General features: G+C 40.4%; 1 protein-coding gene across 1 annotated transcript; it reads right to left on the reverse strand.

Moving 5' to 3' along the window:
• Positions 1-16,361: 16,361 nt before the first annotated feature.
• On the reverse strand, positions 16,362-26,113 carry raver1 (ribonucleoprotein, PTB-binding 1). Its single transcript, XM_062438776.1, has 14 exons — positions 25,781-26,113; positions 23,515-23,581; positions 21,268-21,737; positions 19,929-20,120; positions 19,716-19,836; positions 19,518-19,618; positions 18,856-18,937; positions 18,283-18,485; positions 17,868-17,949; positions 17,591-17,733; positions 17,368-17,439; positions 17,122-17,256; positions 16,826-16,891; positions 16,362-16,728 (listed from the first exon to the last, which is right to left on the reverse strand). The coding sequence occupies exons 1-14, from the start codon at positions 26,111-26,113 to the stop codon at positions 16,582-16,584; spliced, it is 2,214 nt and encodes a 737-aa protein (XP_062294760.1). The 3' UTR covers positions 16,362-16,581.
• Positions 26,114-27,858: the final 1,745 nt, after the last annotated feature.

Consider the following 27,858-nt stretch of genomic DNA (forward strand, 5'->3'; position numbering starts at 1 on the left):
CAGATCGCACACATCACCTCACGGATGTGCTAAGGCGCACACTCACATGAACACACATAACACACACACACACACACAGAGTTGAAACCAGCTTGGTGCGCTCTCAGAACTGAGCTTGTTGGAATCGAATTATCTCTCTCACTCTTTCTCTCTCTGCCTTCTCATGGTTTGCCGCCCACAGAAGGAGAAGGGCAGGCAGAGTCAGTCCCAATGCACTAAAGATTGGACTGCCTCAAAGCGTGTCCTGGGGACTAAAATACAAATCAGCCTTTCCTCAAGTCAGCTGGAATTGGCCCTTCTCCCAGGGGCCTGCCGGGAAGGCCGTCTGTGGCATTTAAAAAAACACGAAAAAGAGAAAACAAATAACAACAGGAGAGAAAAAAAACAGGACCCCGACAGTCCCCTCTAGACCCACTACACTCTCAGGGACGTGTTATTAGTCTAGTAATCACCTTCTTTAATATGTTGCTGACCTCGGTGGCTGGGAGAGGGTGAGAAGGATAATAAGGCAATGTGAGTCAGAAACAGTCCAATATGTAAGCTAACTCCTTCATTTGCAAGAACATCTGGGGGTGTTAGGTCATATAAAGGACAAAGTGCAGGAGGGAGCAACTTGGAAGACCAGTATTTATGGCCTTGACTATCTTTTAGAAAAACAGGGACAGCTCCTATTAGGAACATGTGCAAAATCACAAATGTGTCACCAACCAACCGCACGTCCTGTTCATGCTGAGCAGGCTGTAAATTCTTGGAGGTTTTTGTGCTGTGCAGAAAAGCAGCTGTTTGCCAATTAAAAAATCATCCAGATGCTGCATTCACAGTACAGAGGATAAATGGAGCAATTGTTGTGTAAGGACAAAGTAATCGTATCAAAATTGTATCGTTCCATGACTCACTTAATGAAATGCCCTTAATCTAATCTGCTTGATTAATGTGCATCGTGTAATTTGATTTAAGTGCTGGTAGAGTTGTTAGCTGGTGGAGTTTTAAGGATCTTGTAATTCAGCTCTGTTTGTCTCCAGCGTTTTTCAATGTCTTCTCCCTAATGCAGTGAATTTTACTGTCATATCTGTTTAAAGAGCCACCATGCTGTGCCAATTAGACCTATGGAAGCATCTGTGCCACGGTCTTGTGGCACCTGTCCAGCCAGGCAACACTTCATTACTTCGCAGCATATATTTATACCTGAAGGCAGATTCTCTTACCAGCCTCCTCTTACACCTCACCACAGAGGGTCAGAGGTCAGGATCATGACAGAACTGCACCCCAAGGAGTTAGGGACTTGCTAAAATACACTTCAGCAGGGTGAATCCTTGTTAACAGCTGGCTCTAACTTTTGGTTCTTTGCTTTGAGGGCCTTGAGCCTCCTTCTGCAAACAAGCTGTTAAAGGCCAGGACTGGAGTGCGCATGGTAGCAATATCTCAGTCCTGCACGCATGAACGCTCCCACTAGACCTTTGGTGCCATTAAAAAGATAGTGCCTCCTGTCTCTTATCAACTACATGTAACATGTGGACTCTCTTAAAAATGTTACTGGTATTTACAGATGCTGCTCCTGCGTTCCGTGTGGGCGGGCTGGTTTGCGCTTCAAACCCATCTGACACAGTCTATCCAAAGACGCATAACGCATCAGCACCGAAAAAACCCACGCGTCCCGCCTCCCGATACAAAGCGCTTCATATCAGTTAACCCTTCAGGCCCACTGCGTTATTACGCACTCATTAAAATGCCCCCCTCACCCCTCCACATACACACACATACACACACACACACACACACACACACACACACACACACACACACACACACACACACACACACACACACACACACACACACACACACACACACACCACCACCACCACCCACCCCCCTCCCCTCCACTTTACGCATACATGCCTTGTGGGCTGGCATGGGCTATTATTGGGATGGTTGCACCGCTCTCTCGCCTACCGTTTATTCCCGACACAATTTCCGATGGATGTGTTTGTGGTCCCATGGAAGGACGATGGCCAGGACATTCGAGACTTTTTCAGTCCCGGTCGGTCGCTCGTGTCCACGGCGTCGGAGCGCTCCATGTGCCGGTGGTGATGCCGGTCGGTGTCTGAGTAACCCCGGTGTTTGATTTTGATCGGGGTCCGGGGTTGTCTCCAAAGATGCTGCGGAGGCTTCAGAGTCGCCTGTCCTTCCCGGGGAACCGGGAGCGACAGGGACAGGCTCTTCTTCGTGCATGGTGTTGCTTCCATCATAGTGCAAAAAATTAAATTAAATTTAAAAAATAAAAAATATTAAAGATCCCTTGTCAACTTATTGTTTAGACAATATGGCTGTATTCGTTTATTTCAAGCACAAAACAAAACGTTTCATGTCCCTCTCCGCCACTTGATTTCTTAGCATACAAATCTAAGTGACCAACTACAGCACAGCCCAGATCTGAAGCTTGTTTTCTGAATAACATCAAAAACTGTCACAGTGGTGATCTGACAAGTCATCCAAAAATCATTAATCTCATTGTTTTCATTCACGATCAGTTTTAATTTAACTAAGAATCTCCGTCCTGCCGTGATCCTCACCAGTCCTGGGTTTTGGTGATGAGACACCGGTCCTGCTGCTTCTCCTGAAGTTTGACGCCTCGTCGCCCATGGCGCACAACCGGATGAGTGTATTTATTTTAGAGAATTTATTGCTTTTTATCAGCCACCTATTGCAGAGACTCACAGATCGCCGGCGATCTGGCTTCTGTGCGTGTGGTGTGCTATTATTGCTGCCCGTATGTCTTTCAGCTGAGCCGAAATTTCCAAGCAATTTCCATAAAAGTACTCAATCTGTCACGGTTCATGTAGAGCTACGGGATCCCTGTGCACTCACACACCGCAGAAGTCTCCTGTAATTCCTCCATGGAGATGCTTGATCCAGAAATTTTAAAGAAGATGTGAAATTATACTCAATAACCATTCCCTCCTCAGTAAATCACGATGATCTGAGGAAAGGTTGGACATGTCCAAAACCCACATGCGATGCTTTGTTCTCTGCTGTCCAGACTCGCTTCTCCAGGTTTAGTTTTGTCAGGATGCATCATAAAAGGAGACAGACTGATAATTGTGGAGACTCAGTGATCCTGTGCAGTGTGGGCCATTATCTTCCCATCCTCATATTTGCTGGAGTTCGACGACAAATATTTGCTTCACCACACGGTCGGTCTCTCTCTCTCTCTCTCTCTCTCTCTTTCTCTCTCTCTCTGTGTCTCTCTCTCTCTCTCTCTCTCTCTCTCTCTGTGTGTCTCTCTCTCTCTCTCTAAATCCGCTCTGTCTTTATGGTGGTTGGTTGGTTGGTCTCCTCAATGATTTGTCAGCACTGGAGGGTTTCGAACCATTTACGCGCTCATCCATTATGTTGTGCCCCGTCCCTGCATTCACTGTGCATGATATCAGCTGAGGATAAGAGGCTCATACGATCAGGCATGAGATCTAAAATGCTCATTTGTAGCTGAAAACTGTCATTTTGACTCACCAGGTCCAAGCTCGGGGTTCATATGTCAATCCCCTGGAGTGACAACAGTCCTGCTCAGAGTGTTCCTGTACTCCATGCAGTATTTTTAAATGCAGTATTTTTAGATGAGGAACAAAAGTGAAACATCCTCTTGGTCTGGGAGCTGTTCATGGCACTTGTATTGTTGGTTAAAAGGTTTTATTCCCACACCCCAATCTCCCCAATGCAGCTAATGGTAGGCCTACTGTGTAACACTTAAGATCAAACCATCTAGTGACATTTGTGACAATGTGCTGACTTCTACCAGTCATGTGTTTACTTCAGTACTTAAAACTATAAAGGTGTCCTCTGATGTGAACTAAATTACTATTTCAGTTTTGGTTGAGTAGGAACTGAAAGAATATGGTACTTCAAACACATCGTATTGCCCATCTTTTAGATTTTTTTTTCTCTTTTTAGCTGATTTACTCTGCATATTCAATCACCACCAGCTGTCTCCGTCAGGACAGTGACTTTGAATGTAGAAACCAACATCGAGTACGTTTTGGTAGACGTGATGCTCAGTATGAGTCACATCTCAGGCTGTAATTGAATATCAAGCAAGTTTCAAGATCTGCAAGTTGATTTCTCTTCCATACTGAAATAAATTGAAATGTAGTAAATGCACATCAAACACGGACCAGTATGATCTTTTGATTGCTTATAAAGTCTACAGTTCAATTACATTTTCCAAAAGTGTAGTTCATGAGTTTTTTTCTTTCCTTTTTTATTTGGTGGTGGTGTTTTTTGCAGGGGGATCTGAGTGGGGGGCAGGGGTGGCTTTGACAGTTTTGAGCCACGACTGTAACCACTCTGACTCAGAGCTGTCTTTGTATTCTTGATTATAAGTGTCAAACACCTGTGTCAAACTATAACCAGGGTGCAGCTGCAGTCTAGACAGTGTTTAGTTCAGCGACATTATCTTTCGTGTGTGCATATTTGTCAACCTTTTGTCCTCATTGCACCAGAGCGTCCCTGATTAGATTGTGATGAGTATGAGAGTGTGAAATAGAATCAGTGGCTGCAATAATATGTGCATTGTATCAGAGTGGTGGTAAACAGAGCCAAGCAAAGCAATGCACTTATAAAGTATTTGCCTCATACCTTGGCTAATAAAAGTTCAGGGAGGAACTCTGAGTCAAGACGCCGCTGCTGAATGCTGAGAAGAGATGGTCCATGCCTCTAAGAAAAGATTCCCACCAGAGATTTCTGATTGGCAGCACAGCCCAACAACAGCTACCATACTGGCTGGACTCAGTACAAATCCTCGGCTTCAGCTGACCTGAAGAAGAGCTGGAGGAGACTACTGGAAAACAGGACATCTGGGCTTCTCCTTACCCTGACACAGAAAAAATGCTAAACAAAAATAGACAGATGGACATTTGGATGACCTATAAACTTCTAAAAAAGTTTGCTGCTGATGCTCTTCCTTTCCATGCCAAGTCAGATGTTTGTAATTTGATTTAAGTGCTGGTAGAGTTGGTGGCTGGTGGTGTATTAAGTATCATATAAATCTGTTACGTTTGCCTCCAGTGTCAGTCAATGTCCTCTCCCTCGCATGAATATTTACTGTCATATTTGATCAGAGAGCAGCCATGCCAACACTCCCAATGCTGTCGGGAGGGATGCTCTAAATAATATGAACAGTAGTTCTGACAGCTGTAAACTGATGGTTCCCATGTGTGTTCTGATGCTCGGAAACAATTAATGGATACATTTTAGGCCATGAATGCAAAACAAAGGACACCAGAGCAGCAAGGTGTCAAAATACATATACAGAAAATGTGAAAACAACATGGACTTCACACTGTTGTAACTTTAATTAATCCTTTGTGAGGGGCTGGGTAGACTCTTGGTGGAGGTCCGCTACAATCCCGCCCACTGGCTCCATCCGATGCTGACTGGCTGAATTACAGCGCCAGCAGCTCCAACCTCAAGCCTCACACCTCAGGCAAGTCAAGTTTTATTAGCCAGAACCCACAAGAGACAGAGGGCTGCCATCCTCCATGTGTAGCACGGAGAAAAAACAGTAATGGGAAAGCAGTGGTGCCACTAAGAATCAACTATAAATCCACTTTTTTCCCCTTGATGTCCACTGAAGATATTCCCTCATTTCTCCACAGCAGTGGCGCCTCCTCACCGACAGATTAAAACAGAGTGGAAGCACGTGACCAGAAAGAAATGGAGGGTATATCAGGAGATCTCCTATAAACATTATGTTTTCTATCTCTTCAAATCATTCATTGTACTCTAACAGCATCTTTATCAGACAAACGCTCACATATCTTTTTATAGCGAAACAAGTGCATAACCGAAGCAGACACTTGGCTCAAACCACTAAACCAACTATTTTTGTTTTTTTCTTCTGTGTAATGAGCATTGCAGCCTCACAGCGCAGCGAGCATGGTTATAGACTTCTAATCTCGGCTCTATCTATACTGTAATTACCAGTTTTAGAAATAGACTGACACAAGAGTTGTTTCCCTCTTGTCACCACGCTCTTTTTCTTTCTTTTCTTTTCTTTCCTGCCTCAGCCTGGATTAAATCATTATTTATTTTGAGCTCGTGTCCAGTTGTTAGTATTTCACAGCAAGCAAAAACATACTGCTGATGCATTTTCTGTTGTGATGTGATTTCAAAAATATATTGCTTTGAGGTGTGATTGTAAACTTCAAACCAATATAAGTAATAACACGACAAAACAAAGCACATATAGAACAAGAACATAAACAGACAATACAGTAATAATGAATTTTAAGGTAATGATCAACAGCAGTAAGATGCTACAGATCATATGACTTAAGTGAAGTGTGCAGTTGTCCATGTGATATTATATGAAAAGCAGCATAGTAGATATTATGTGCTCTGATTAATCCAAAGCTTACATAGCCTGCATTGGTACATGAAATTGCTAAGTGACAGTTTGAACTTGAAGTTCTTTATTGTTGAGTATCAGCAATGGACTGGGTATCACTGGATATTTCAGTACTGACACGGAACCATGAAATGCCTGTCTGCTTTATTTTGATGACCAGTAACCGTTGTCCTGAAGAAATATTCACATGATCATAAAATTATTTCCAAAATCCTGATGGGTTTTTTTTACTATTCAATGGGACCTGATTAAACTTAAGCTTTTACTAAATCCAGATAAGATTAATTACATGCTCTCCACCAGATTTCAAATGAAAAATCCACCTAGTATTACTATTAGTACAACATCTGGGGCTCAAATTAAAAGAGCCCCTTTGTTCCTGGGTGTCTAGTTAGATGAAAAATTAACTTTTAAAACTCACTGGTGAGGAACTCAATAAAAAGCTTAAGTTTAAATTAGGTGTCAGTGCTTGATTCTGCAGATGTATTGTACATGCATGCTGCTGACAAAACCCTCAAACCCCTTGAAGCTGCATGTCATGGTTCTCTTAGATTGATTACAGGTCAAAGTTTTAGAGCAAATCATTGTATTCTCAATGAGAAAGTGGGGTGGACATCACCTATCACTCAAAAGGAATGACACTGTCTTGATCTTATTTATACAGCCAACTGCTTAATACATCACCATTTATTTATCATCACTTTTAAGACTTAGAAATATAGGATACCTTACTCATTCACATTTGCATTACCTTGAATATTCCATATATGAATATATATATATATATATATATATATATATATATATATATATATATATATATATATATATATATATACTATATATATATAGTACTGACATATATATATATAGTACTGACATATATATATATATGAAAAATTGATTATGCTCCTCACAGGTGGAATAAGCTTCAGGAATACCTTAAATTAGACACATTTTTATCCCTAGAGCATTTTAAGATTTTGTTAGACTATGTTTATATAATGAATGCTCCTGTTTTTCTTAATGAGTCTGTCTGTACTATATGACTGTCATTTTTGAATTTTATAAATCATATATCTTGTGTAAGTTTGGTATAAAATTGCTGGTGTTGCTCTCCATTGGTTTCCTCTGAGTAAATAAAGGTATCTTTCCGTCTAAAACTGACAGCCATTTAAACTAAATTGGAAATGTTGTGGTACCTTTCAGATAAAATCAGTCGTTTTATAAGTGGATGTGAGCTGCAGAAACTCGGTGAAGGCACGCACAGAAACACTGCAATAGATTGGGCGCCAAAGAAAAGCGTTAATCATTTTGTCTGTGTATTTAAAAGCAAGGGCAGGCATAATTTGTGTAAAAGTGTTTTCTCAGCTGAATTAAAAAACACACACACAACAGAACTTGCTTTTTTACTTGTTGCATTTTTAAAATGGGTTAATTATGGCAAACTGAAAATGTCAAGCTGTTGAGCATCAAATTGCTGCTTTGTGCCCATAGTCAGAAGATCTTGATGTTGATTTGTATGTCCGGTAGTGACAAAATACCTCAATATTGTATATGTATATATATATATATATATATATATATATACATATATATATATATATATATATATATATATATATATATATATATATATATCCAAAATCTAAGATGATATCTGGTCTCATATCATGATATCAATACGATATCCATATATTTTCCAGGCCTAGTGTCTGGTGTGCAGGGCAAAGGACTCAAACAACATCCAAATGATCTGAAACTTAACTGTGGGGCTTTTTTTTTTTTACAATAGAAATTTAATGAATGTGAAATATGAATCACACAGACCCTTTCACTAGCTCTCGTCTCTTCAGGATTCACACATCAGCTGACACATCTGCACACAATTTACAACCCATTGAGACAAATTAAAAGATTTTTTTTCAACCAATGACCTTAAAACGTGTGACGACACTGACTTACTCACAAAATCCAAAAGTGTCAAAATATGCCTTTAGCCAAATTTATAGTTTAATTGCCATCTCTATTTTTCTTACATTACTTCCCCCCCTGCAATGCAGAATGTATCTGCAACTGAGTTTTGTTTTCTTTCAGGGAAGCAAGGTCTGCACTAAAGCACATTCAGTACTGTCTCCTTGAAAGGATTGTTAGTCAGAGCACACGTCCTTAAAAAATGAATAGGAAAAAAAAAGAAACTGGAGTCAGAGAGAATATGTGGAAATAACTGCTTTTTCCTGTTTAAACCACATTAAACAGTGTTGTTGTGTTAAAAAATGCTGCTTTGGGTTCAGAAAAAGTTCAGAAAAACCCTAAATGAGCCGCTCGGGGATAATTCTCAGAATCACAGATTAGAGTATTGTTTCTCTAGGAAACACCTAAACCTTTTGAATAAAAAATAAGCATTTTCATCTGAGTTGAATTTCCCTGTAAGGAATTCCTCTCTGAAGAACAATTTCAGCACATTCATCAGAATGTGAATGAGTGCACAAAGACTCCAGCGGTGTTTAATTCTCGCATGCCAACTAGAGACTTGCTTGCTTTCATTTAATTTCAAAAACCTTGACCGAGTACGAAGGAGAAAAAATGCTCACACTGTGCTGTATACCACCTTCATTAAATACCCACGACCTTCATCAGCACAAAACCTTGGAATCTTATGCAGACCATGGGAATTTGACCTGATCATATTTTTATTCCACTCCTTGTGCAAAGAAACAATCTCAAATATTGCCATCAGCAGCAATATGTAATTGTGCTAAAATTTGAATGTAAAATGACACTGAAAGTTAAATTAAATGTTAATTTAAACATTAATATATCCTCTTTTATTTTAAGATGGTGCTAAATCATTGTATATTTCTTAAATGTTCCCTGTACACAAAAAGCAATGAGTGGGCAGACTGGTGTGCTCCATTTTGGTGTGGGGGGAAAAAAAGTTCCTCTTGCTTGAGTCAGCTGCACCTCTGATTAATTATGATCAACTTCACCAAAATGGCTCTCCACATATACATTCATTTTGTGAGGAATAATTGAAATGCCAAGCAGTCTTACCACATTACTCAGTATAATATAATATATAATATGTGGATGGATGGTTGTGCAGGCAATGAAAAAAAGGCTACTGTATGTAAAGCCATTTTTATCCTTACATTGGTGGATAAGAGTCTGCATATAGCACATGTAGAAATTTAGCTTAAACTGAACTTGTGGACAATTTCTCCATTACAGCTACAGCCTGTCACAGAAGGCGGTGAACCGTGCATGTCCAGCAGAGAAACTGTCTGGCCTCTGGCCCACACTGAGTCTACACATGGGGCATCAGGAAATGCTGGGAAAGGGATCCACTTTCTGCCAGTGGCAGGCCATGAAATATTCATCCACAGCTCTTTCCTGACCGTGAGCAATAGTCTGGCAGCTAATGTGCATGCGTGTGTCTACATGTGTTTGTCCAAGTTGGTGTTTACGCATATGTAAAATAAATGGAACGTGCGATAATGTGGGAGTGTGTGTGTGAGAGAGAGAGAGAGAGAGAGAGAGAGAGAGGAAGATATGGTGAAATACAGGCATGTTGAATGTGGCTGAGTTGCTGTAATATTTAATAGTGTTTCAGCAGGCTATCAGGTCAATTTTTATAAAGTGTTGAAAGGATTCCTGAAATAACTTCATATTGTCTCTTTCTGTGGAGGTGCAGTGGAGGGGGTGCATACTGCGTGCATGAGTGTGAAGACTCACAGGCTCAAAGTTAATATAATATTGCAGACATCTTCCAGGCATTGAACAATCTGTATGTAAAAGCATTAGAATTCAGCTGTGACTCTGGGATATGGGACTCTGGGAGTAGCCGGCATCGAGCCACCACTTTTCACCTCATTCTCATGCATTCTTGTTCTTCTTCATCCAACCAATGAGATCTCTCTGTGTGTCCAGTGTTCATCTGAAGGCAGAGGAGGAGTTAGATGGGAAAGGATGTAATGCTGCATCAGGGAAGACGAGGCAGTGTTTCACTTTAGGGACAAGCTGAAGACCAGTGAGACTACAAATGATGCGATAACTAGATTTCAGAGCTTCTATAAAGTTCTACTAATGACATTGTTGATCTATAATGGGAAAGTGGAGATGGGAGAGTCAAGTGGCAATCATTAAAGGACCAATCAGAATTGTTTATGACCACAAAAACAACACATATATTCAAACATAAGGAATGTGAATTATGAATAAAAATGTGCTGCATGACTGGCAATAAACATCTAAACAAATCTTTAAACTTTTACAATCAGATTGTTGATATTTTAAGAGCTGATAAGCAGAGGAAAACAGAGAGCCACGATTCTTATATCGCCAACATTAAGCAACCAAAAATAGAGAGAGCACTAGAGTTGCTGTGCTCTCACCATATCTTGTAATTCAATAGTGATCATGTAAGAGACAACTGGCAGAAAGGAAACAAGAGGAAGGAGAGCCACACTTTCAGATAAAAGTGTAGGCTATTAATGTTGAGGAGGATGATATGGGACAGGGAATAGATTTCAACAGGGGAGAGGAGGACAAGAGATACTTCTTCAAGAGATTAGGTTTTTTTTCATTTTCTAACCTGTATAGTGGCAGAATTTAAGCACTGTTTATCTATTATCACTCTTTCTTTAAATTTGAAACTCGCCAGCCAGACACAAGTTTGAACTGCTGCATGAATAATTTGAATTCTGTACTGTATGTCTGTGCAGGAGATGTTTAATTTATAATAGAGACTGAATGCATAAAGCCATAAAAGTGAGACTTGCTGAATGCACAATGCTTACAAGACAGAATTTTGTCTTCATGGCAGAAATCAAGTGTTTTTTCAGTGCATTAGGACAACAGATAGATAGATAGATAGATAGATAGATAGATAGATAGATAGATAGATAGATAGATAGATAGATAGATAGATAGATAGATAGATAGATAGATAGATAGATAGATAGATAGATAGATAGATAGATAGATAGATAGATAGATAGATAGATAGATAGATAGATAGATAGATAGATAGATAGATAGATAGATCGATAGATAGATAGATAGATAGATAGGATTAGACACGTTTTCAAAGTTATTGAAGTTTTAAAAATGCAATGATGTAGAGTAGGCGTATAAAGATGTACAAATTCACCATGAGCGTCTAGTTTGGTTGAGACAGAAACTATAAAGCTGAGAGTTCTGAGTCATTGCTTTTATGTGCCATAAATACAGTTACACAGAAGATCGATTGGAAAAGATGAAAATGAAGAGTGTGTAACAATATCCAAGCTTATTTCAGGGGGATAAGGGTACGTGTTCTGGCTTGGAAATGAAATCCCAACCATAATATAATCTTGTTTGGGTGTATAAGCAGTGGCGCCATTCAAACTGAGTGGCTTTCCCCTCTCTTGAATTAAGCAAAAGGGAGACTAGTAGCTTTCCCCTGGACTACCGAAATGTTCTACTGTTTTATAGACTGTCACAGGGGGGAGTGGGCTGTTTTCTATGACTAATCCTGCTATAAACAGCTCTTTTGACATACCCTATTTGGTTGCACTTTTTGCTCGTGCACTGGAATAAAGCTGTAATAATTCATTATGCATCCGAATTCAGTGTGTGTTTTACATGTCAATTACCGTGAATCTGTACATTTAGATACACACATTTTCATTCAGTGTACATGAGCAGTGAAGTGGTAAGGGAGCCGTTACATTTACGGTCCTACAGCACACACAGAGGCACACGAAACCTAACATTTGCTTTATCTGTATGTTTATGTCATTTGTGATAAATAATGCTGCAGTGATCTGCCTTCAGAGCTCTTCCTCCTTCCTCTCTGTATTTGGGAAAATCGCAGGTTTCGGCAGCATTCACCAGCAACTGCGCAGGGTGACTGTGTGGGCGGAAATATGAAAGGCAGAAATCTAAATGTGTCTGACACACCGTCCACCGAGCCTCGTGGATCCTTCTGAGAACTCTGGGTAGACTGGCTGCAGGTATGAGAACATAATTCAGGGGTGCCTGAAGCATTACAGACAAGTATTACAGAAATAAACCCAGAAGCTGGGAAAAACACATTAATATAATGTCAGTCTGAAAAACAACCCCATCATTTATTCACAGTGTTCTCATTTCCATTATCCCTTATAGATTGGTAATTTTAAAAAAACAGTATTTCTTCCTCAAATGTCACAAACAATACCAGTGTTTTAAAAGGGGAGTTTTAATGGCCGATGTATCTCAGTTGTGTTCTTGCCCATCGGGGGAAAGCTCCATCAGCAGCTCGGCTCCTTGAGGCTCTGTGGGACCACAAGAATAGCAGCTAATCAAAACCTTTCATCTTGATGCCTGCTGAGAGGAAGAGGAGCTCTCTTCACTGCCTCTTGCCCCCTAGCACCTCAGTCTGAAGGGTGAAAACAGTAATGCAAAGGGTTTAGTGCCACACAGGCAATCTTCTGGGTAGACGACTTAAAGCTCCATTTCTGGCTGATAAAACCTAAATTGACCTGCTATTACTGTCAGGGTTGGCTGAGCAGAGGCTGAAAACACAGGGCTCATACAGTATGAACGTGGCTGACATTTCAACTTATTCTTAATTTAGTTTGTTAATTAAAGCTGAAATGCTTCTTAGTTTGATGTATGACTTTGGTTTGGGGGGATTTGTTCTGTCCTTTGAGCCACCTGTTATCAGCCATTACTGCTGAGTTTGCTGTTAAATAATTATTCTTCATCCATCTTCTCTGCAATAACCTGCTTAACATTAATAGCCTACAGGCCATGTTCACAGCTGTATTGATTGAGCCTATTAGAGCCACCCATAACCTCCTGACAACATGCGTAACAGTACACAGATTTGCTGTGCCCTAGGTCATCTACTACAACTATTGTCTGGCGTAATTAACATCCAGTTGTTTTTTAACCCCTACATAGTGTTCAGGGTCACATTTGACCCCTTTGAGAGCTGTAAAAACACCATATACACATTTATTATAGCCAGACGTTTCCTAATGTGACCCAAAATATACAAAAATGGAAATAAAATGTATCTTTCTTTTTGTGTGTGTGTGTGCAGTTGATACACATTTTTGGATATGCAAATGTCCAAATTTACCATTCACCATTCTCCATATTCTACAAAATAACCATAAAATAGTGATTGTGAATGTTTTTTTCCCTCATAAATAAGTAAGTTACACTGTGTTTGCTCTCTGACAGCTTCACTAAGGATTAAACAAACATTTATTAATGACTGACGGGGAATTTGTGAATTGGTGCAGAGACTAATCATGAGACACAATTTGAACAGTATATGAGGGTTAAATAATGGGCCAAAAAAGATGTCGCATACTGTCAATGATCATCCTCTTCAGTTTCTTTATGCCACACTCATTCCTCCAGATTGGTCTATAAATGTGCAGACGATTTATTTTTACAGAACCCATCGAATGACGGAAAACATCAGCTGGCTGTGATTTCGGTGACTTGATTGACAGGAGGCACATCTGGTTCATTACTTCTGTAATCTTGCTAAAATGTGATATAATCACTTCTGTGTGCCTTTTCAAGCTTCCGACTGTTAAAAGGACTAATCTATCATCCACTGTATCAAATGTTTATAAATTCAGCAATCAAATTTTGAGAGCGTATACACATTTAAGCTCTAATAAATGTAGGATTGTAGTTATTTTTTTCCACTTCTATGCCAGCAGCAAAGGTTGATGACAACAAATGAAAACCATCACTAATAACGACACATTTAGTCTTATTTTTGAACCACACATGCTGATTTATTTTTGCTTTATACTATTGGCAGTAAATTACATTCTTCAAATATTTATTAATTAGCTCCAATGTGACACAATCACATCATTTGATATACATTTGTAATGTAGATGGCTATACAATCTTTCTGCATCCTGTGATAAAGCTCTCTGGGTTTAAAGGCAGAAATGAAAGTTCATATTTAGCAAATATGTTAAAGTGACCCTTTAATTAATTTGTGTTACAAGCCAAAATTAAAAGGCTTCAGGATCCTGTGTTTGCAGAGCGTATTTTGTGCTCTTGAAGTGTTAACCTGTTTCTTGGGGCAGCTCCTAACATGTGGTGAAGCATTTAGGTCAACATACAGCAACATTTTTCCATATTAACCAAAAATGTCAAATACACATATTTTCACTGTTTGTTTTTGTGTTTTTTTTTGTTTGTTTTTTTAAATGGAGGAACTCACAACAACACCATGCATTTAAATAACATTTACTTGCTCACATCACACACACATACAGAGACAATCATGGCGGTACAGATGAGAGGATCGCAGTTTGAATCAGATCACTCAAATGAATGACGATCGTACAATACAGCTGTATCTCATATCATGGTCCATACACAACATGAGCAGTCCGCTGTGGCGCCCACTCTTGGTCACGTCAGCTTTCAAAAAACATACAGGCAAACGACAGGAAAAACACGAAAACGAGCAGCAAATTCATTCAAAAACACCAGACCAGAGGCAGGTATGATTAAAAGAAAACAAAAGTTTTGGACTTGGGGAGGGGGGGGGGGGAAAAAATTAAAAAAAAAATCAAGCTTTAACTATTTACACAGCAAATAAAACACATAAATGGTAAATGTAGGTGGAAGCCAACACAGGGCAGGATGAGATCACAGAAAACACTGTCAAGGCTCAGGTGTAGCTGCATTTCCTAGCAGAAGTCAGAGGTAATGGGTTTTCACAATCAAACTGTCAACCAGATAATTATTCAAACAAAAAAAAAAAAAGAAAAGAAAGAAAAAAAACAAGGACTGTCATGTCACTGACTAATCACCTGCCAGTAGCTTCCATTAGTATTTCCCTAAGACAGACTTAAGTCCCACCATCAATGGAAAACTTGGGCCATCTCCATCATTCCCACTGCCATCTACTCATCTAGAGAAGCCAATTAAACAAGAGTCAAGCCTCTCGCTGAGGAGAGATGGGAAATATCCCTGTAAGTCACTATCTGCTGGCAGCTTCAGAAATGGCACACAGCGCATGTCCACCACCCCACCCACCCAACTCAACCACCCAAAGTGTGGCGTTTGGACTTTTTAAAGACATTCAAAATTTAACTTAGCAAAAAACAGAACTCACACATCAACACAGAAAATATTCAACATATGAATGAGAAGGAGACTTGGAAAATGGCATCTTGATAAAGCTGAGAACATTTTAAGATCATGACCTGCACCCCTCAAAGTGCGTCACTCAACAACCAGTGAAGACAACAGACTCCGCAGAACAAGTTGGAGGGTCGTGGATCAAAAAGACAAACAAACAACGTGGAAAAGTTCGGCTTGAGAAAATGTGCCAGAATGGTTCTGGTAAAAAAAAAAAAAAAAAGGTTCACCGTCCTAATACACAGCCAGGTACACACAGCTATCATTGGTGGATGGAAAGCTGCATGTTGACCAGTGAGGAGAAGCCTGAATTACAGCAAGAAATAGAGAGAGGCATACAGCAAAACACACAACCCTGTGGGAGGGGAGGGGAACAGAACACCACAACACAAAAACACCATATCATTAAACAAACTAATGAACTTTTTACATGGAATAAGGAAGGCTATCAAAAAAAAGTGTAGCGCCTTTGAAATAAAGCTTGTTTTTAATACTATCCAAGTCCCTTTGCCTGAAATTGTGGACAGCATCACTTTAATCGATGTCAAACATCATAAAAAGCAACCTATGGCTGCCATTGAAAACTGGCCAAACTATCTTTAGCTCTGCTGACACACCACACTCAACACAGGAATAAAAAATGCTTAGGAGAAAAGACTTCATTAGCTAGTTAACTCATATTTTTTTTCCTCACTGTACATTTTTTTAAACAAGAAATTAAAAGGCAAATTAAAAAAAAGTAAAAACTACCACATACCAACACAATAAAAATCATATATACACACACACACACACACACAAACAAGAAAAAAAAAAAAAAAACAACCACCAAGAATTCCCGTGGGGTGACGACTGTCCAGATAGAAACAGGCTGCACTCCTCAGCGCCCTCCAGGGGTCACTCACAGGAGTACACAGTAGACAAATCCAAGTTATAGAGTTCACTGGAGGAGACCGGAGGAGTTTCCATTGTGTCCTGGCTGTTGAATGGCTACTCCTACAGCAAGAAGCCTTTAGCTGTATTTAGAATATACGTTTGCGCTTAAGGTAGGAGTCTGCATAATGGCCACCGAGGCCTTGGGAGTGCTGGCCCACATATCCACCCTCTGGGCTTGGCTCCGGAGAGGGGATCAGACGGGAGAAGACACGCTTGTGGCTACCAATGGGAGTCTACAATTTGTAAAGAAAGATAAATTAATGTAGAGCAAATCATGTGTAAAAAAACTAAACTAAAACTAAAGCATAGACAAGAAAGTGTCTAAATTACCCTCACGGCAATCCCCAGGCCTGGAGGGTAGTTAGTGGTGTGGCACACAGGAGGCATTCCCACAGCCTGAGGACAAACAACCAACTTTCAGTGACTAAATCTTCCTTTACTGAGGCTCATGCACTCACATTAATTATTCAACACAGACTTATTTTTGGAACAAAACCCTCCACTCTTCCCAGTGCTGTTGTTATGCTCTTACACAGACAAGAAATCAAAAGTTTGCAACAAAAACAGAGATTAATTTCACACGCACAAAAAAAAAAGGCCAAATTAATCCAAAGCTTTTGGCTTACCCTGTTGAGTTGGGTGGAAGGGAGGCTACCATTACTGGGTGCCTCAGGCCCTGAGCTGAAATATGAGGACAGAGGTGGGCTGGGAGGGTAACTGTAGTGGGAAAACCGCTCACTGTACTCAGGGTGACGAGAGAGCTGCAGAGATAAACAAAGTCCACAGCTGCATTACTGGAGGGACGAATGCATTCAATTTAACAGCCTATCATTTTATAGCACGTCTCCTGGTAACGGTAGATTGAACAGTACCTGCTGTCCAAATCCTGCCAGGGCCCCAGTATCAAGGTTCTCCTGCTGCTCATACAAGTGGGCCAAGGGATCCTGAGGACAAACACCAGATGGGAATCAGACCAGATCACATCATACAGGACACTGAATGAGCAGCAATAACTGTATGGCTATAAAACATTGTAAATAAATAATAAATAAATAAACTAATTAAAATAATACATCAGAGCAATTCAGTAGTCACCTGGTGTATAGGAGGATAGTCTGGGCTGTATGACTCCTGGTAGCGCAAGTTGTAGTTTGGCTGTATGCTCTGATGTGTGTGCTGGTTGGACACATTGCTTAGTGTAGGCCTCTTTCTATAGGGGTGAGGTCTGCAGTTTCCTCCTGAATATATGGGAAAGCAGACAGGCATGACATGCTGGATATTTGCCTGAATACCAGAGTTGATGCATTCAACAAAAAAACAACAACTGCTGAGCAAGAAAACCAGAAGCACAGACTACAAAAGAGCATCTCACCTGAAGGAAAAACATTGCTGACATTGAGAAAGGCATTCTGGGAAAGGTTCACATCTTTGGGAGGATCTCCTAATATGGATACCTGAGAGAGGAGAAAACATTATTCACTTCTGCCATAAAAGACAGTTTCTCATTTTATAACTGCACTAAACTGATGTGTTGTTCTGAATGTTTGTGGCTGTGATTTGATTGATAGAGTATAAACAAAGGAATCCTATGCCCTTTTCAAACATTGAATGATTATCATTTGTTGTTTATCTAAAGTTTGGTGACATTTCTATTTGTTTTACTGCCTTTATACATTTTTATTTTCTTATTTCAACATGTTCAAAATAAACAATAAATAAACGAAACCAAAAAAAAGCTGGACAAGATTTGGCAGGAAGCCTATTATGGATATTACTTGGGACCTCACCCCTTGTGCTGTGAGGCCATCTGCCCCCATCATGCTGCCCATCAGAGGCATGGAGATGCCCTGCAGAGTGGGAGAGGAAGTCTGGGGGAAGGTACACGCTGCTGTGGGAGATTCCTGCTCCCTTGCCAGGGCTCTGCCAAGAGGCATTGGCTTCAGGGGGGCCAGAGGATCTGCCTGAAGACCAAGACCCTGAACACCACCACCTAAAGGAATTAAGAGAGATGACTAAATTAAAACATGAAAACGAAAATGTAATTTTACATTTTTTAATCCGTTTTGCTACCCAGCATTCATGTTTGTCATAATATTTGCACAAATTAGTTTTTGGTTTAAAAAAAAAAAAAAAAAAATCAATTTCAGTACATTTCTCATGTGGAATTCTACCGACATGATTTAACACATTAAGATTGAGATTAGGATCTAGCATTGTGACCAAAAAATCATGACTAATGTAAAGAGCAGAAAGCACGATTAACTGGCAAACAGGGTTACAGATGTTTAGCATCACAAGCAAAGCAAAAACATGCAGTTTGTGGCTCTAGGAGCTACGGCTGGAGTCGGCGGATGCCAAACCTTGCGGCAGGTCTCCGAGCAGATGGACTCCCTGCTGGACAGGCAGAGACGCCAGGGGATTCTCCCCAATGAGTCCTGCCTGCTGGCCAAAGGAGAGAACAGAGTTCAGGGTCACACAAACCTGGCTGCAACACCTCAGTGTTGGAAAACTGCTGAACTGCACAAGCACACTTAGTCAGCACTGAGGCTTACTCACCACATATGAAATAAAGTCCTTACAGAATGGGTTATTTACACTTTTTGCACACAATAGAACACCAACCACATCACTCAGCACCACTCAAAAGTGCCACCACCCCCCCCCCCCCCCCCCCCCCACACACACACACACACACACACACACACACAAAACCTACTTGCTCGCGAGAGCTTACCCACTCAAGCATTGTGTTTTCTATCAGCAACCACATAAAAAGATCAGGATCCATCTAGCTTCACCATCTCACACAAACACCATTATCACTCACACAAGGCACTAAAGGGGTTTCTTTATTGTGTAGCACCTGAGCCCACAGAAGATGATTTCCCAGAAAGGCATGCTAATGGTAAAGTGGGAAAGAGCAGAGTTTGGGGAGGGGGTGTATGAGTAGGAGAGGATGAGTCAAAACAGGCTGAGCAGCTGAGAGAAACATGTCAGACAAAAGGCAGAAAGGTAGCAGTACCTGCTGGGCCTTGGCCTGGTTCTGCAGGAGCAACTGGAGCAGGGCAGCAGAGAGGGCGGGGTTGGCCAGCAGCGGCATCGTAGGGGCTGCCCCAAGAAGGCCTGCGCACAAAGCGAGCACGTCAGGATCCGTGGCACCAGAACAAAACCTAAAACAACACTATTCAAAGTGTCCACAGAGCCAGCAAGGACTGCTCACCTTGTTTGTGTCCCTGTGACAGTGGGTTCAGCAGCATCTTGAGGGTGGCAGGGTTATTGAGGCCTGTGAGTATCTGCATGGCTGTAGGATCAGGGAGGAGACCTTTACCCCTGTTCACAGCCTTAGAGAGGGGCAACAAGACATTCAGCACAAGAGCAACTGCTAAATGAATGTTATATCTGGATATTCATTAGAAACATGTGATGTGCTCACCGTGGTTTGGGCAGCAATCAGAGCGGCTAACATGCTTCTTCCAGGAGGGCCCGGGGCACAGAAGGACATCCTGATGTGTGTCCCGCCCAGCAGTCTGCCGTCAGTGAGTCGCTGTACCTCCTCGGCCATCTCAGCTGTGGCAAACTCTAACACCGCAAAGCGCCGGAAACTTCCATCTTGTCCCTGAGCCAACTGTGAGGGGGGAGGGTGGGGTGGGGCGGGAAATAATTTAAAATTTCACAGAAACATGATCAGCCTTAGTTTCTGTTGCCAATAAATACTGTTCACACAAGGTAGGGCTGGACTGGCAAGCCTGGGATTTTTCCACTTATACCATGAATGCACACATTTGAGTGCAACAGCTTTTTTTAAAGCACATGTATGTCCTGTAAAACCCCTGGAATGTACTAGAATCACTGCTCAAAATACATTTAAAATGATGAAAATCTAAAAAAAATGTCCTGGGTTTTCTGTATTGAAAATGTTGGTGGCGGAGGGAAAAAAACCCTGACTAAGAAGTGGTTGCAACAAGATGCTCCATCATTAGAAGACTGGTTTAAAATTATTTCCGAAATCTAAATCTACACAATGGAAAGGTTAATAACATTTTCTATAAAAATGCAAACAAAACAAAATTTAGGGGGATTTGATCAAAATGGGTGTGTGTGTGTAAAAAAAGAAAATGTAGGTGTCATTTACATAAACCATATGTTATTAATTATGAAGTGTCCAAAATATTTAATTTTTTGCAATCTTCAGCTTAAATAATGAAGAATTCAACATTTACCATTACCAATAAGTATAGATGGTATTCTGAGAATGAGCTTCTTAAATTTCCCTCTGAAGGCCCTCAACTCACTATCAGTCTCAGTGGCCTCATGATTTAATACCACCACATTTCATGACTTCCAAAACAGAAAAAAGAAAAAACAGGCCAACTGTAGCTTATCCAAAAAGCGGTGGGAAACTCAACATTTTCTTTTAAAATATCACGTGACCCTTAATCATCACCGCCTTTGCCACAATCCCAAAAAAAAAAGAAAAAAAGAAAAAAGCCCTGGAACAAGCAGAAAAGTGCTACTATGTGTGTCGTGCTAAAAGGACACCCCTCTCTCTCATTCCAGAAAAGCCTGCTGAATGACACCACCTGGGAGAGTCAGGTGGTCATCACCATAGAAACCAGTAATGCTCATTGCTATAGAAACTTTGAGTGACCACATGAAATCTGGGGTAAAGGTGAACAGTATTGACAGATCAAATATGTGATCAAACTTCCTAAAAAAAAAAAAAAACAATAACAAATCATCCCTACAAAACAATCATGTGTTAAAAGTTTGACCTGGCAGAAGACTGGTGCATGGGTGTCAGCCAGTGCGTTGCGGAGGTCTTGGGCAGTCAGCAGGCTCGGGGGCAGGCGGTCCACACACAGACATTTGGAGTGCAGCATCGGGTACGTGAGCGAGCCCACCTCGGTCCAGTGGACGTACAGCATGCGCGAGCCCAGCTGCTTCCCCAGGAGCTCCGACTTGGCCCTGGCCGCAGAGTCCTTCTTCATGTACTCCACAAAGCCGTAGCCCTTGGAGTGCCCCGTGGAGGCGCTGTACACCAGGAAGCAGCGCTCCAGGTTGCCAAAGGGTCGTACCAGCTCCTCAAACTGCTGCTGGGTGAAGGCGCGGGGCAAGTTGGCGATGCACAGCAGGGCGTCGGTCGGCTGCAGCTGCACAGAGATCTCCCGGTCCCGCAGCGCGTGCTGGTGGAACTCTTTGATGGCGCACTGTGCCTGCTCCCCGTTGAGCAGTGTCACAAATGCTGAAGGTGACGGGGACAGAGGGAAGAAGAGGGACAATATATACAATTTGGCTTCAAGTCAGAGAGTGACATTTGTCACAACGCTGGTGGCACAGTGTCTCCGCACAGCATCTCTTCTGTCTACTGTCACCAGTTTCCTGTATATTCTACCCATAACAACTTTAAACTCAGGCCTCCTATCTGTCGAACGTCTCAGTTACAGTTTGGTCTAATCTACAGGAGGTTCAGTTTTTTTAAATTTAACACCTGGAAATTTTAAGAAAGCTGTAAAAGGTTTGTTTCTATCGATGAAATATCATCCTTATGGATTATCTTTGTAAACAACCCAATCCTAATTTTAGTTGTCTTTATGCAACTGTGCAGCATATATGTACAATCTGTTATCTGTATCTCTTGTGAAATCTCTCTTTTGACCTTACTTTTTAATAATCTTAGTTTTATCTTTTTTCCTTTGATCAATGTAATCCTCACACTGGAGAATTCCTAGAATAAGCCCCCCTGAGGGTTTTTCTGCACTTCTCCATCACATTTTATGTTGCCTATATGTGTATAATCTATATCATTTGTATATGTGTAAACTAATAAAAAGCTATGTCGCTGCAACATGTCCCTCATTGAGATTACAGTGGTTGTCACAGAGGCCGACAAGAATCATCCATCTCCACTATTTCCACTAGTGACAGCTACAAAAGTCACATTTAAGCCTGTATGAGTTCGTATGTATCGGCACCAATTTCTAGTGCGTCTACTTATGTGATAGAGTACAGTTACAGAGCAGACAGACACACACACTAGAGCCCAATAGTGTGCTGTGCCTCAAGTACAGCCATCATCCTGCGTTTGATAGAGGAGCAAAAAGATCTCTATTGTGTTTTAAAGATAAAATATTACCGGCCAACTGGCAAGACAGATCCCCAAAACATGTCATTAATTAACTGCCACATGTTTACTCTGACTTTTGGTGTTCGATTTTGTGTTTGATTTTTCTGTAACCTCCTTGAATTAAGAATATTTTTGGAATATTTCTGCAATAATTATTAATATTACTTCAATTAACTCCAATTTCGAGTCATTTTGTTTAGCTTGTCCTAGTAAAATTGCATTTTTGAGAGTAGTCCAACCACACAAGTTTTGCAACGAGCCACCTCCCCCCCCCCCCCCAACATTTAACCGACAGATTAGTTTCAAATCATGGCAACCCCACTCGGAGAAAATTAGTCATTGGAAAAACGATCGCTGGCTAGACACGACCTTCCTCGCTAGCAAATCCTCACAACAGCTTTCCATCTCTGCCAATGCCGTTAGCACTGCTGTTGTGTACATCACAGACTACAGTCACACCTCCGCAGAGCTAGAATACATATCAGCATGGAGTAAGAGAGGGATATAATTAGGCTAATTAAATGAACAGCCAAAATTCTAGCCACCACCACCAGTGATGAAATACTGGAGCACATCTAGATTATGTCTTTACTGAAGCTGCAAATGAAATGAGAATGGAAATGATGATGTTTTTGACAAAAAAGCGTCCCCTCCACATGTTTTTTGTTCATTTTATTCAACTTAAGTCAACAACTGTGTCCTTGTTATGAACTTAACCCTTTTAACTTCAACAATGATAAGATTAAAGCTCCACTACTTTCCTCTAAATGGTGAACTGATCAAAATGCAGACATCCTGGATGGTTTCAACAAACTATCATGTCTGTTTACTCTGTATAATAGACAACTCAAGGAACACATGGTTTCTAATGGGACGGACGAGCAGATAAACTAACCTGTGCCCTTGTACTTGTCGACGAAGCAGTACTTCAAGTCATAGTTGCCCAGCAGTTCATGGACCTCCTGTAGATAGTGAAAGAAAATAGTTACATCCAGGCATTTAAATTAAAAGTCCCTGTTAATTATAAATAGAGTATTTTGTAGTTTAGTTATTTGAAGAAAAACGACACAAACTTGAAACAAAGTAGAAAAAGATATTTACTGAAAAAAAGTAAAAATCTAACAGTATTTTATATGTTCCTAAGTAATGAACTAGCTGAACTTGGATAATCACTTCCGCCTCCTTTGTTTCAGAGCTGACACATGGACATTAGTCTTTTTTTGATGGTTTGTTTGGATCAATTTATGAACTGATAAAAATGTCTTTCTCATGCTTTGTGGGTGTGACACTTTTTGCTGTGTCATCACCATTGATACCTAAACAACCAGTAGTTAAATTACTAAAGCACTAAATAGTTTAGAGCACTTTTTCTTTTTTTAAAGATATAACCTAGAGCCCGACCGTTACTGGATTTTTGGGGCCACGCCAATATAAGGAAATAAAAAAAATAATAATAATTTTTTATAAGATGACATCAGTACACTGAAACAGTAAACTTAACTGTGAATTTAATATGTATATTAAATTTGAATTAGAAAAAAGGATTAATTATACATAATGTTTTATTTTTAGATTTTTTTTTTTTAAATATCGGACAGCATAAACACCGATATATCTGTGATAGGCCATAGGGCAGGGCAATAAATCAATATTATAATCGATAGTGATATTTTATAGATATCGCTTTAGATTTTGAATATCGTAATATTGTGATTGTCTTTTTATGCTTTTTAAAGGCTGCATTACAGTAAAAATGTAATTTTCTGAGCATAACAGATTGTTATTATATTCACATTACTGATGATTATTTATCAAAAATCTCATTGTGTTAATATTTTGTGAAAGCACCAATACTCTTCCCTACAATATTGTCCAAATATCGATAGAGGTATTTGGTCAAAAATATTGTGATATTTGATTCTGCCCATATCGCCCAGACCTAATAAGCCCCTATTGGCAGATGATATCTGTCGGGCTCTAATATAACCTCTTAATTTTGAGTGCACCAGAATGATGCATTTGACTAAAAAAATGTACAAAATTTCTTCCAGAGGAGCCGGACCCCCCTAGAAGATCCAATTGAGATCTAACCATCATAGTCTCTTAAAATACTATGGATTTACTGGTGGAATACTGGTGATTCAGTCTGTAAACAGGGTATCATATTGCACATTAAAACTATTACTTTCTTGGCTGTTAATTTTTGAGCATCATTACTCAATTGCAGATTTTTGGTAAATCACATAACACATTCATAGTCAGTGGGGGAAACAAGCAACGCAAGTGCACCTGTGGGGGGGTTGTGGGGGGTGAATAACTGACTCATTGTTGTAGGAGAAATTGTTCTGCACTGCTTTTGCCCATTCACAGACCAAATGGCGATGCTGTCTAGCATTTTCTGAAACGTTTTGTCCCCACACGCCTTCCACCTTTTGTTGTAATGCAACTCACATCTCGAACTACCACTACTGACCCCCCCCCCCCCCCCCTCTCTCTATCTCTATCTCTCACTCTGCCTCTCTCTCCCCCCTCTGAACAATGGTACCGCCCGCAGGCCCACCCCGCTCCCCACGAGTCAGGCACGTTCCCAAAAAAAATGTAGCATCATGAGTAAATCACTGACAACCAAACAAGAGCTTTGGTGAGCAAAATAAAATGTATTCAAAGCACCTGTGGCATTCAAGATAAGCGTATAATTACCGACAGCTTATCTTAATATAGTTGTATGGAGAAATTACGCAGCTATTATTAAAAGTTATCAAAGTGTTTCCTACAAGGCCGAGCTGGCAGGTCATACAGGCCACAGATGACCGACCATAGGTGACAGATATCTGACCACCTGGCACAGTTAAAGCCCGTTTAAGTCAACCAACACAAACTAATTACACATTAAAGTACACTAATGGTTTGGGGCAGGTTGTATTTAACGACGTGCTTTCTTTAAATAAGTTGTAGATGTTTTTTTAAAAGGTTTTCTTTTTTTCTTTTTTTTTTAAATTGCATCAATTGAAGTTTTAAAAAGGCAGCTAACGAGTTAAATGGCTAGCAGGCTAACGGAGGTAGCATAGTGGAGCTAAGGCTGCCGTTAGCCCAAAATCGCGTCAATCAATCAATCAATCAATCATCGATGGATTTTTAAATTTAAACATCCCTACTCATACCTGATTGCTAACATCGGGGGGTAAGTTTTTCATGATGATTTTTCTACGGTTGTAAAACTCCCGGCGAGTTCGCTCCAGGCGGCTGTCGATCTCGTCGGGGCTCAGTGATGTCAGGTCTTCGTCGACCCTCCGCTGACACTCGCGTCCCGGTGTCGTGTCCTCCTCGCCGGGCTCGACGAGCTCGGGGTGCCGGTGCTCTCCGGTTCTCCAGTTTTCATGGTGGTCCACGGCCACGTCGTAGTTTTCGTGGAGCGGGCGAGAAGCGAAACCGAGCCCTGTGTCTGTGGTGCTTTCATCTCTGGCAGCTGTGCTAACAGACACGACGGCCGCCATCACTCAGTTTGGTGTGAAGTTTTTTCGGTCTGTGAACTCGGTCAGATTTGAGCAGTTTAAACAATACACACATGGCCCCAGCGACGCTTCTGATTGGACGAGAGAGGGACGCATTCTCCATGACTACGACGTAACGGAGTGTGGGGGGGTGGGGCTACGGCTGCTCCCTGAATAACACAAAGCTGGATGTGACATGCTGCTTATCACACACAGTGGAGGCTCGGGGGCCAGTGGGGGTCCATACAACTGACTTTAGGAACGTTTTGATTAGACATACTTGAACTGAATAAAACTATACATGAGGAGGGTGATATATAATTGTTTTAAAACCTTAAACTATGGACAATGTCGCATTTACACCCATGTGTGATCTAAATAAGCCCACATCCTGATTTATTTACAAAATAAAAATTTAAAATTTAAAAAACTTTTTTCAAGTAATTATAAAGCAATATATGTATTTAGTAATATGTTAAATATTTTTAAAATGAGGAAAAAGATCCTCCTTCTGAGCAAAATTTTAAAGGTCTGACCCCTTTGTAATCATCAACGTTTTCATAAGTAATTTATTGACACTTTTTTGTCAATAACTGTAACGGATTACAGTTACATTTACTTTGTAATTAAATTACGTAACGCCATTACATGTAACCAGTTACTCTCCAACACTGGTTAGTGGGGGCCTATAAATCTGACTTTAGAGACATATTAATTAGACAGACTTGAACTGAATAAAACTATGCATGAGGAGGGCAGCATATAATTGTCTCATAACCTTAAACTATGGACAATGTTGCATTTCAATGTTATGTTTAGGTCTGACTTTAATAATCTTGGATAGTGAGTAGCGGAGAACAGGGTTGGTTATCATATTCATAATGTGGGTACTGACATTTTTAGAGGTGGGGTCAGAGGTCACCTACATTGAGTCACTTGACATTGAGATGAGAGAAATTTTAGTATTCATCATGTCAAATTTAAATATCCAGCTTGTCAATGTTTCTCTAGGCTTTTAGGCTTTTAAACAATGGTTTTATAATAAAACAATTATTACCATAAAAAAGTATGAGGGGAGAGCTAAATTTAGTTTTTTCTCTACTTCTCTATCTCTGTGCTACAACATGTGGTTGAAACAGTTGTTGAGGGATTCAAATCAAAGTAAAAAGTGTGACCACCAACACCCAATCTCCCCCTAGTATTAAGATTAATACAATAAAACGAAAAACATGTCAAATAACACAATTAAGGCCATGATAATAATAACAAAAAGAAGAGGAAGAAGAGATAACTTAAATAAACTGTGGATTTATTATACTTGAACTTTTAGTTTGTTTTGAATCATATGTAGAACATATGGGTATTTGTTTAAATATGTTTTAATTGGTAATCTTTTCTAATCGTTAATGCCTCCTTGTAAGGGTGTTTTGTATACTTTGATTTCTTTTGTTGTTTTAATACAATACTCTACTAATCCTCCTTGTTTGAGAGGGTCAGACAGGAGACAGCCAGCCATACATGTTCCCACAATGAACAACAGTATACTACTATAGTACTGCAGTATGCACTCAGTGACTCAGCTGATGGTAACACCACTGGACTATTCCTGTGTTGGACATTTTCAGTGATATATTCCCCATTTCAGCCTTTGTTCCTTGAGGTACTTTTCCTGGAAGGTGAGCAACTTGCAGCTGGTTTGTTGTGATGGCAGTGTGGTTGGAAAGCCCGTGCCTTAAAATAAACCCTTG

This window comes from Scomber scombrus, chromosome 18, assembly GCF_963691925.1.
Source record: "Scomber scombrus chromosome 18, fScoSco1.1, whole genome shotgun sequence".
NCBI classification, from domain to species: Eukaryota; Metazoa; Chordata; class Actinopteri; order Scombriformes; family Scombridae; genus Scomber; species Scomber scombrus.